The sequence below is a fragment of the Desarmillaria tabescens genome (assembly GCF_030435595.1).
Source record: "Desarmillaria tabescens strain CCBAS 213 chromosome Unknown EV420scaffold_397, whole genome shotgun sequence".
In the NCBI taxonomy this organism is placed as follows: domain Eukaryota; kingdom Fungi; phylum Basidiomycota; class Agaricomycetes; order Agaricales; family Physalacriaceae; genus Desarmillaria; species Desarmillaria tabescens.
In genome coordinates this window covers 12,405-23,437 of record NW_026848696.1, presented here as the reverse complement: position 1 = coordinate 23,437, position 11,033 = coordinate 12,405, and the positions used below count along the sequence as shown (strand labels likewise).

General features: G+C 45.7%; 1 protein-coding gene across 1 annotated transcript; it reads right to left on the bottom strand.

Moving 5' to 3' along the window:
- Nucleotides 1-289: 289 nt before the first annotated feature.
- EV420DRAFT_1656560 (uncharacterized protein) lies at nt 290-1,570 on the bottom strand (the record flags this gene model as incomplete). Its single annotated transcript, XM_060478861.1, has 5 exons — nt 290-504; nt 590-890; nt 940-1,070; nt 1,122-1,197; nt 1,250-1,570. The coding sequence occupies 5 exons, from the start codon at nt 1,568-1,570 to the stop codon at nt 290-292; spliced, it is 1,044 nt and encodes a 347-aa protein (XP_060321314.1).
- Nucleotides 1,571-11,033: the final 9,463 nt, after the last annotated feature.

The following is an 11,033-nucleotide window of genomic DNA, read 5'->3' as shown; positions in this document are numbered from 1 at the left end:
CTTTGTCTATACTACAGCTTGACCATTGGCCTGCGTCACGGATTTATCAACCTCCTGGACAAAAAGAAACACCCATTTTATGTATATGCTCAGGCACTGGTGTCACACCAACGCGATCCTAAATCGAAGAACATGTTTCTGCTGATGCAAATTCGTAAATTTTACAAGTCTTTCCTATCAGTTCTCAACAACCATTTCATCAGGTAACATGCTGTATTTTTGTTGTCGGGACAAATAACACGAATTTTGTACGTAGGGTCAAGTCCAACGATCATTCCTAGCATTAACTTCAACGTCCAGCTCGTCCGAGGTCTGAACCAGCGACGGAGGAAGCAGTTTTCTTGCTTTTTGTGCGACGTGCAGCTCTTTCCGAAGGAGAAGGTGCGTCGTCGGCAGTTGTGGGAGGACCAGAATTTGTGCCTCGTCGCGAAGTCCTTTGTCGTTTTGCGACGGGTTTGATTTGCAGCTCCCAGTCGTCATCCTCTGACCGAAGGGAACTGGATGCTGCCGATCGGAAGAAACGTCGAACGTGTGGCGTTCAGGAAATCAACAGGTACTGTAGAAGTATCGATCCACGTGGTATACAGACCTACGAGCCGCCGGAAATCGAACTGGTCTTGAGCCGATGTTGATATCAAATCAAGGGCATCGTCATCGTATTTTGCCAGTTTTTTTCCCGCGTTCCACGCCAGACAAAAGGGGCTGACATGACTCTGCAAGTGGTTGCGCAGTTCTGGTTGATCGAAAGGATAGAAAAAGTCAGTTCGCTCCTGGGTCTGCTTGTATCCTTCCTCAGATTGCTGTAGAGTCCAACGAGAGACAAGATACTTTTTCGGCAGTTCAAGGGAGAAGAATCGAACTTGGATAGGCTTTTCTTTATAGTCAAAGTACTAAATCATGTCATTCAGCGTCGATCTCCCGGTGGAAATTGGCACTCACCATTTTGGCCGGTTTCTTGCGTTTCTCAGCGATGGGTAAGCGTGTAAAGTCGTGCATGGTCTTGATGTCCTCCTGCGACGGTACGAACATGGCATAATTTGTGCCTAATATGTCGTGGTATTCCAGACATACTAGGCGTAGACGCTATCAGGCAATGACTACCATAGAAGTGTAGTACTTACGCTCTAAGAGATTACGGTGAGTATGCAAGTTGAACGTATTTGCTTCGAATCCCCAGTGATATTCGAGAGAGCGAATCTAACGGCGGTCCACTTAACAGACCAGATAGACCGAAAAATTATTGACTTACTGCATTTATATCACCAGATAACGACTTGTCGATAAGATGGGCAAAGACCACCGCAGTACCGGTAGTATTAGCCTTCGCCGTCAGAAAGCAGAATCCTCCGTATTTGGCAGCATTACGGGCCCGAATTTTGGAGTCCTTGGGCGCATCTGATTTATATGCGGCGTTGAATTCAGGAGTGATGTCTGGAATGCGGTACAGAGCCAGCTCATTTCTAGGGGTGTATGAATGATCCGTATCCTTCTCGCTTTTGCGCTTCTTGAGCAATGTTATTTCCTCTTCAGAGGAGACTGGATTCTCTGCTGAAGTTGTGTCGAGAGTCATTGGGGCGGTGGGGTGAGGGTCGACGTCGTGCTCAATCGGAGTCTTGTATTTTATATATCGTGATGGCAAATGATGCCGTTAGCTAGTTGAAATTGATAGCCCAATTTGGGCGGTTGGTGTGCGACATTGTGTCAAAAATCGTGAGCAATGGTCGCTTCATCGTTGCCATAACATTGTGGACAAACACATTGTCGGGTCAATTGTAATAATATAAGTACATTGTGTCGCAGATTTGGTGGTATCATTTTAAGTGGCACCGGCTGATCTGGTTGATCGTTGACCCGTTGTCACATGATCGTGGTATCCTCGTGACTCTTTTACGAGTCCGAAGAATGAGGTTACTCGTTCTTTACTCCTGCTTCCTCTTTGATTTTTCGTCTGCCATTTAAGCTGTCGCTTTTGATCCTAACATGTGTAAATAGTCTCTTTCAAGCTTCGTCATTTTGTCGTCGTCTTCTCTGTCTCTGTGTTTATTAATGCAGATTTTCTTCTAAAATATTATATGTGCTATATAAGATATTTATAAGTGGTTATACAGTGTTCCCCAATGCTGCACGAGAGTTTGTTTTCAGAGTCCCTCGTAATAAATATATGCAAATAATGATTTTTCGGGTAATTCGGGCGACGAGTCCGAAGAATTGTCCGAAGTTTAAAAAGACTGTCGATTTCCCTTGATTGCCGATCTTCTCTAATCTGGCGTGGACGCAGCAGGGTACTCATAATGTCCTGTAGTGTTGTCGATTGATTGTTTTAGGTTTCTGATATTATTGACTGGGAATAAACGGGGAAAAATATCCTTTCTTTATTCGAGGCGCGTGGCCGTTCAATCGCGTACACTGTAGCAAGTTATAAGTCTGACATCGTTGAGAAACGGTATTTTAGTTTTTGGATTCTTAATGAGCACGATGAATGACTGTCTTCATTTGTGTGAGTTCGAACTTCGCGTGCGTTTGTCGTGTTACGTTAATCCTACTCACACATTCAGACAAAACTGTTGTTGTCGTCTACGATTGTGATATTGAGATCGATGGACGTATTCGGCGGTGTGGCTGGTCCTGGACTTGACATCGAGGATGCTGGACACTTAATTATAATCGTATTGAGGACGTGGAGACGAGGGACATACATGTATCAGCTCTCGATGTATATGCTATTTTCCCTCTGTTTATGACTTATTCATTGATAATAGAATCTTTAGCTACTCACCTCTTTGCTTGAAGATTCGCTGTAATTTCCCTTTTATGACTTTCCATCCCTTTCTGTACGGGTGATAATGCCAGGCAAGAACGGATAGCAGGTCGCAGCGTCAGCGTTTTAGATGTTTTCCGTTTGTTTTTCTACACGCACTTTAATCTTTGTAGGGTAAGGAATTGGCGTGTGCTTGGTGGCATCTAAGTATTATTCTGTAAAATAAGTCTTTTTGATACGTATGTAAGTGTTGATATACTTGCCTTGAAAATGGGTCCCTTGATCTGAAGTTGTGTTGCTTGTGAAGGTTGCGAAAAAGGTGGGAGGACCATGAGTATTGGTTGCTGATCAAGTTGGCGCGTGCGCGTAACTTTAAATCTGTAGTTAATCTATTTCTTCTAGTTCGATCCTCATCTACGAATACCATGGTGCTATTACTTGCGTGCTCTGAAAGAGCGGGTAATCGATCATGATCTTCCCTCTTTCTCCACTACGTGACCTCGCCAATCAATCATTACTGTCTTCGTAGGCTGCCTTCTCCGCTGTTGCATGGCGGTGTCGATCTAATGTGCTTTTTAGGCCTTGTGACGAGTTACCGGTGAAGAAGCTTTGTAAGGAATGTCGCAATGCGAGGAATGGAACGGGGGAACATCGTTTGCGAATAAGTCTTGAGGGCTCCGGAGGGATTATTGATGAGCGGGGTCCTCGAATGTTGACCGGAAACAACGCGTCGTCTTTCTGCTGGCAAGACATCAACGCAATGAAGGAGGAGCATGAGCATGCAGGGTACTGACAGCGGCTATATCTGCGAGCATAGTCCAAGAGCAACTACAAAGTATATTTGAGATTGCGCCTTCCCGAGATCTGTTCATCACTCTCGAAGCATTAGGCGGCGACGACCAAATCGAGATACGCAAAATTCGTTTGACGTTCTGTCCCAAATCGTCGGGTATATTGGTACAGCGGCACGGTGGTCGTGGTCCTAGAAGTCTACGCGACCGAGAACGAGACCCTTGTAATTTTCAATCTCTTTGACTCCCGTTCGTTGCTCCTCCGCCCACGCGACACTCCATTCCTGCAACTTGCCCTCTTCACGGTCTCCAAGTCATCCTTATTTTGAACGCGCGCTCTCCAGGTGATCGAAGAAGACATAGCACGTCAGCCTACCCGGCGGGCGTTCGGACTGTTCATTGAAAATAATGAAGTGTGGTCGACGGGGACGGACGGAGAAGAATTAACGAAGGTAAGCTTTTCCAATACAATGCCGTTGGTCTGCTAACCAACCCTTAGTCATCTACTGAAGTACAATACCTGTAGTGCCGCGGAAAGGTAAGCCATATGTTTTGATTTCCAAGTTCTCACTAACATGATCTTTACAGGTTGCTCAACGCTGGATCTGCACCTACATCGACGAGATCAACAGCAGACGATACACCCGGTTGCGGAACTCTTACCCGTTAGTCCTAGCTGGTAAATCTTCCACACTCAATGTTTGACCTTACGCTGACTTTATTCTACTTCAGGAATTGCCTCTGGGGGGGTCAACAGGCTCGTATTCGATGCCAATGTGGGAACGGCGAGGAATAGGCATCGTACTGGGCTATACAGCCGGCGTTTGACGAGGTAAGAGTGCTGCAAGGCAGCACTATTCAGATACTGATGTCTCGTCATCAGATTTATGAATACTTACCTACAAGTGATTCAAGTTAACAGCTCACCGATCATACTAAGGAGTGGTTAGTAGATTTCGTGTGTTTACGGTCGATTCAGAACTCATCTGGTAAGTCTAGCCGTAAATTTTTATTCATTAAAGCTGACGAGTTTACGAACTTCCTGTAGCTAACAATGTCCTCATTTAAGATCCATCAGTGATGTTACGACTTTAACATAGAACGGGGCATTTGACACTTCCAGGTAAGTGTTGTGTATGACACATAAGGTTTGGATAACGTGCAGTGCCCGTCGTGGAAAATTTGGTACCATCTAGAGTCGACACTAGCACTGGGCTGTGGGCTGTGTCGCTTAGCTCAATGATTATCGACTTGAATGCGCTGTTTTGAGGGCCATCCTCGCATAGATTACTGGTACGTGGTAAATGTAAAGGTTACGATACCTTACGAGGTCCTTTAACCGAAGAGCTACACACGCCAACGGGGTGTATTGCGAGAGAGAGAGTCAAAGATACAAGCAGTAAGGTAAACGTAGATGATGAAAGTAAGTGATTCAGATGTGAAAGTCTGAACTCGGAAGGATAACGGGCGCTGCTAAAGACGTAGGTAAATAATAGTACATAGATAAAGTCCAGATCCCTTACACCCTCCCCCTTGAGATTGGGCATAGGGAAGCAATCTCGACGAAAGAGTCAAATTACAATAAGATCCTGTTATTGTCCTGTGAATCGAGCTCGTCGGCTTCGCCATCAACGTTCGAGTTCGAGCCTGAAGTAATGGTCATCGCGATAGAGGCCTTGGTTGATGGGGAAGCGGTAGGAGCAGTCGACAAGTGCGTGATGGATGGGCCTGCATGAGAAGCATCGCCATCTCCAGCCATAGGTACGTCTGCATCTCCGGTCACGGGCAAAGAAGTTTCAGCTCTATAATCAACGCGATCAGTGTGCTGATGGCATCTATTAGACTTGCTCGTGGCCTCCCGAATGATTGGGTAATTGAGGAAATGTCTGCGACGTGCTTCGAGGATCGGAATTAAGTCCCATTCAATGGGAGCCGTCCAATAGATCTGAGGAGCGGAATTGTCCTGGAACACGGAGATATCACGGGGGAGATCAAAATGATGGATACGCCATGCGAAGTCGTCCAGGGCCTTGTAGGCACGAGTACGGAGGGTACCCTTAAAGCGCCGAGTAGCTGCAAGAAGTAGCTCTCGGCCATAAGGCTGGATATAACAGATGTGGGAGTACTTGACTCCGCATTTAGCAAGGTGAGTAACGATGTCAAACTGAGAGGCTCGACTGATGAGGGAAAGAGGAAATGGAACCAACTTTTCTGAGTCTGCAATGGTAAGATGTCGATCACGGCAAATGTCTGAATATACAATGGGATGGACCAGCACGCTAGCGAGAGCGATGGCAAAGCCATGCCGATTAACTCGGGTTGCGTTACTCGGAATGATTGATTGGAATAACAGATACCCAGCCAGGGTACGGATATTGACAGATCCGGTAGTCGTGACAGATATACCAGGGTAATGACGTTCCGTGCCATGAAGGAAGATGAAGCTTGCCCACAATTGAGGGTCAAGACAAGTATCCTCGGGTGCAGTAACCTTCACAGGAGGAGGAGGGAGCAGAGGTAAGTCCCTGCCATTATTCCCATCCTGTGTTTGGGGCTTTAAGTCAGGAATTTGTCCTAGCCAGCGAGGACGGCGACGATTCCACTGAGTTAGAAGGGTACGTTCACCATCAGTGATGAGAGGATAAGGGGCTGGGCGTCTATTTTGCTCGCAAACGAGGTTAACGGACTGCTTTCGTCGGATAGCAGTGATCACGTTTGAAATTCGATCAACAATGACCCAGTTATTAGGAGTGTGGGCCACGTCAATCATTGATGTGGCGTCAACAGCTGTGATAGGAACCGTGCAGGATGGATCATATCCTTGAAGTGACGCGTAATAAGTCTCGTGAAAGGAAAGATCTGCTCTCGGAGGAGAAGGTCGACGAGTTCCTCGTGTATGAGGAACTGCAGGATATGGACGATGGTCGTGCATACCTCGAGACGTGCGGGAATGACGGTCCCAAGTGGCAGCATGTTCTGTGGTCGGAGTGAGGGACTGGAGAGCACTTAGAGATTCCATCCTGGTCTTAAGTAACTCGTTATCATGGCGAAGCTTTACGAGTTCCTGTTGAATATCATGATCTGCAGTATGATTAGGTGCATTCATGAGTGAATCCGAGGGTCCAGAGTCGAGAGTGAACGACTCAAGAGCCGCAGTAATATCATCTGAGTTAGAGAGATTAGTTTTGTTAGTCGGTAAACTGGTATGTTTAGCACGTTGGGGCGCACCGTTAACCATTTCTCCATGATGGTTACAGTGTTTACTGAGTTCGGAGATCGTTTCTGGAGCTTCCTGAACTCGAGTGCACGATGTGGGGTTGGTTAATATGTTACCAAACATCGGAACTGGATTGGAATCTATAATTCCTTCCATCGCAGTAGAAGACGATTTCGGAGCATGGGGCATTGCTGTAGCACCCATATTCGACGTCGTAAAGAATGGGTTATCCTGAGTAAACGGGAAAGGCACCATAGGAAAGAATGATGGGGCCATAGTTGAATTCGGATAGCCAGTAAAAAACGGCATTCCAGTAGGCATAATTTGGGAGAGATTGCCTGCAAACGAAGGATAGGATGATTTTTGAGGAGTAAAGGGTACCTGTCCCTCCCCCTGAGAAGGATTGGCATCGAGGTTGAAAAAACTCGAAGCAGAAGCAGCCATAGAGTTGTATCAGAGTGCTGATAGTTGAAGTGGGTTGAGAAATCGGAGTAGATAGTAATGATACTCTAGCCTGGTGGGTTGTAAGGAATTTATACCCTCCAGAAAGCAGCGGGCATGGACTAGACTTGGATGCGACATCGGTGTGGCGGCGTCGAGTCGGCGTTCGTAAAAAGTAGAGCCGGTACAGCCACTGTACCCTGTTGATCAGGGTAATTTGATAACCACGTTGTTACTCAGCCATTTTGGTAACACGGGTATCATTTCTTGTCTGTCGCCGTTTCCTAGGCCTAGGACCCTTGTTAGACAATTTTGGCAAGTTCTTTGGGTCTGAAATACCAGCAACAGCCAGGTATTTATCGAGTGCTTTAAGTGCTTTGCGCTTAGAGTATGGCTCTACGGTTAAATCACCAAGAGCCCATCGTACATGGAAGAAAAGTGAGTTATTCTTCCATTCATGTCCTTCAATGCATTCAACGAATTCCTCAGCATCATCAGGAGCACCGAAGTTGTAAGGTTCGGGCTTCTTTCTGTCTGGGAATAAAACTGCATCGCTTTCAATGTAGGACCTTAACAAGCTAACATGAAAGCGTGGGTGAATACGACGTTTCACGAGTTCTTCAGGGAGGTCTAACTCATAGGTGGACGATGTGTGGTCTGCCATGAGTACAGTATATGGGCCAACGAATTTAGGTAATAGTTTCGTTGCCCTAGCTTTGGGAAGATTCAAATTCTTCGTTGATAGGTATACCTTCGATCCTTCCTTGATATCAGGTTTAGGAGATCGATATTTATTAGCCTCGTGAGTCTGGAATACTCGAGAGGCAATAAGGGCATCATGAGCATCATACAGGTTCTGCATGGCTTGGATAGCGAACGCACGGATCCCGGGTGGGACAAGTTTATCATATCGAACCTCTCGCATCATTGAAGGCATATATCCTCCAACAAGTTCGAAAGGTGCGAACCCTGTAGACGCATTCGTGCTCGAGTTAAGAGCAAATTCAACGATAGGTACCTTGATCAACCAGTCACGCTGATCAGGACGAATGGAGGCACGAAAAATCTGGCCAATAGAGCGATTAGCTCGCTCTGTAGCTCCGTCTGTTTGCGGATGAAAAGAGGTAGACATAAGAAGCTTTGCACCAAGTAAGCGGTGAAGCTCTTTCCACCATACTGACGTGAATTTGGGGTCACGGTCAGAGACAATCGATTCCGGAAGGCCATGCAGTCGTACAATCTCACGGAAATATATTGAAGACAAATCCGTGGCCGTATTGGAGGTGTGGATTGGGATTAAGTGAACCTGAGATGTCAATCGGCAGATAACTACCCAAAGGTAATTATATCCTTTAACCTCAGGAAACGGACCAATAAAATCCATTCCGATAGATTGCCATGGTCTGGTTGGTATTGGCAATGAATGGAGTTTCCCTGAGGGAGCTCTATAGTTCCCCTTCGACTTATTACAAGTCTCACAGGTACGGCAAAAGACTTCACACATCCCGTAGAGTTTTGGCCACCAATACCAATGACGAATGCAATCCGCCGTTCGTTGGGGACCAAAGTAGCCAACAACCTCATGAGCTTGTTCAATAACAGCTCCACGAAGTGAACGCAATCCCTTAGGTGACTTAGGGAGGCATAACAATTTTTCTTCGGGCTTATACGAGTTTTCCGTCCAGATTAATCCTTCCTCAATGAAAAATCGAGGGTGGTCACTAGGAGCCTTAAGGACCTTCGAGAATATAGGATCCGTGGCATATGAAGACTTAATATCCGACACAAAGGTTGGATCCGAGTCCATAGTGGTTTGTAAGTTTTTACCCTTGTCTCGAGAGTCGAAAACAGTAGGGTTAACTTTTGGTAATTGAACAGGGTTAACTTTTGGTAATTGAACAGGTTCGGGTTCCTCTGGTTCCCGAGCGTTCTCCATTTCTTCAGCTTCAAGTTCTCGAGTTTCACGCTTCTCTTTGAGACGTGCAGACTCTCGACGTGTTTCCATAGCACTGAGGCGAATAATCATCTCTTCAGCTTCTTCTTTGCGACCTAAAGGTAGGTCTTCACCGAGTTTATCAATACGAATATCAGCATTGACAAATTCAGCTAGGTGGTGCTGATCTTCAGGAGTATCAGACTCGTAATAGCATGATAGGGCATCAGCAACTTTGTTAGATACACCCTTCACGTAGGTAATATCAAAATCAAAACGTGAGAGATATTCCATCCACCGCATTTGACGATTTGATAGACGTCGTTGAGTCTTAAAGAACTCAAGAGCTTTATGGTCTGTGACAACATGAATGCGATAACCAATAAGCTTGTCTTCCCACTTCAACAGGGCTTCAAGCATTGCAAGAGTTTCGGTCTCAAAAACACGGTAATTGCGTTGACTATCCGTGAACTTCTTAGACATAAATCCGGCAGGGCGACAAGTCTGCCAGGTAGGACCTTGTCCATACATCGCACCTACACCAGAAATCGAGGCATCACAGATAACCCAGATGGGTTCCGTAATGGCTACATTAATAGGACGAAGGATTGGTACTTTGCAGCACAAATCCTTGATAGATTGAAAGCAGACAGAGTGAAGCGGACGCCAGTAAAATGGCTGTCCGTTCTTAGTCATTTCGGATAGAGGGGCTGTATACGCAGTCACATCCGGTAAGAAATATGCGAGATAATTCACAAGTCCAAGAAACTTCTCAATATCATTATAGTTTCGAGGTTGTCTCCAGTTTCGGATTCGTTCCAGCTTATCTGAATCTGCATGGAGTCCTTTATCATCGACAAGATGTCCAAGACAATCCATCTTCTCAGCGTAAAGTTGAACCTTTTCCGCTTTCATGAAGAGTTTGTTTTCTCGAAGCTTATTGAATACAAGCTTCAGATGTTGTTCATGTTCCTCGACGCTATCACTGTAAATGAATAAGTCGTCGAGGTACACATGCATGAAGACTCCAATATAGTCTTGGAAGATCGAAGTCATGAGCCGTTGAAATGTGGAAGGAGCATTACAGTCTCCTTGCTGCATTACATTGCTCTTGAAGGTTCCGAAGATGGTTGCAAAGGCTGTCTTCCAAACATCGGAGGGGACAACTCGAACCTGCTCATAGGCATTTGAAAGATCAATCTTGGATCGGAGCTTAGCCCGAGCCACGTCAAATCTAATGGTATCCTGGTCTGGAAACGGGGTAACATCCCTTTCCGTATTCTCATTGCGTTTCCGACAATCTACAGTGGTTCGGATGACCGAGCCATCTTTTTTCGGAACACATAGCATCGGAGCAGCTTGAGTAGAGACACATGGTTCCCACCAGCGAGCTCTCTTGTACTGGGCAATCTTTTCCGCCAGTTTACCCTTCATAGAGTCAGGGCAACGAGGTAAGTAATAGTTATATTTTGCCTTATCATTGATCAATGGGATTTCATGATTTACGGCTCGTAATGGAGGTAATTCCTCTGGAATACCTCCCATAATGTCACGACACGATTCCATCCATCTAGCACGAAGCTGAGGGATATCAGCGACCGAAGGAGAGGTTATATCCTTCGTCTTATCCTTGTAAACGCTCAGAAGTTGCACTGAATTGCTTCTTCAATCGAGATCTTTGGATTTGAATCTTCAATCTCTTTGCTTTGCGATTCGGGAAACCGTTCTTGCGTAAATTCCTGTACAAGTTCATTGACTTCAATTAATTTTTGCCTATCCTTTGGATTCGAGGCATCCAAGGTAAGAGCTTCAGTAACAATTTTTGAAAGGTCTTCCGTCGACACAAAGTCTTCCGGAGTAAGTAAGACAGGTAATTGACGGTTCAATGGAGCT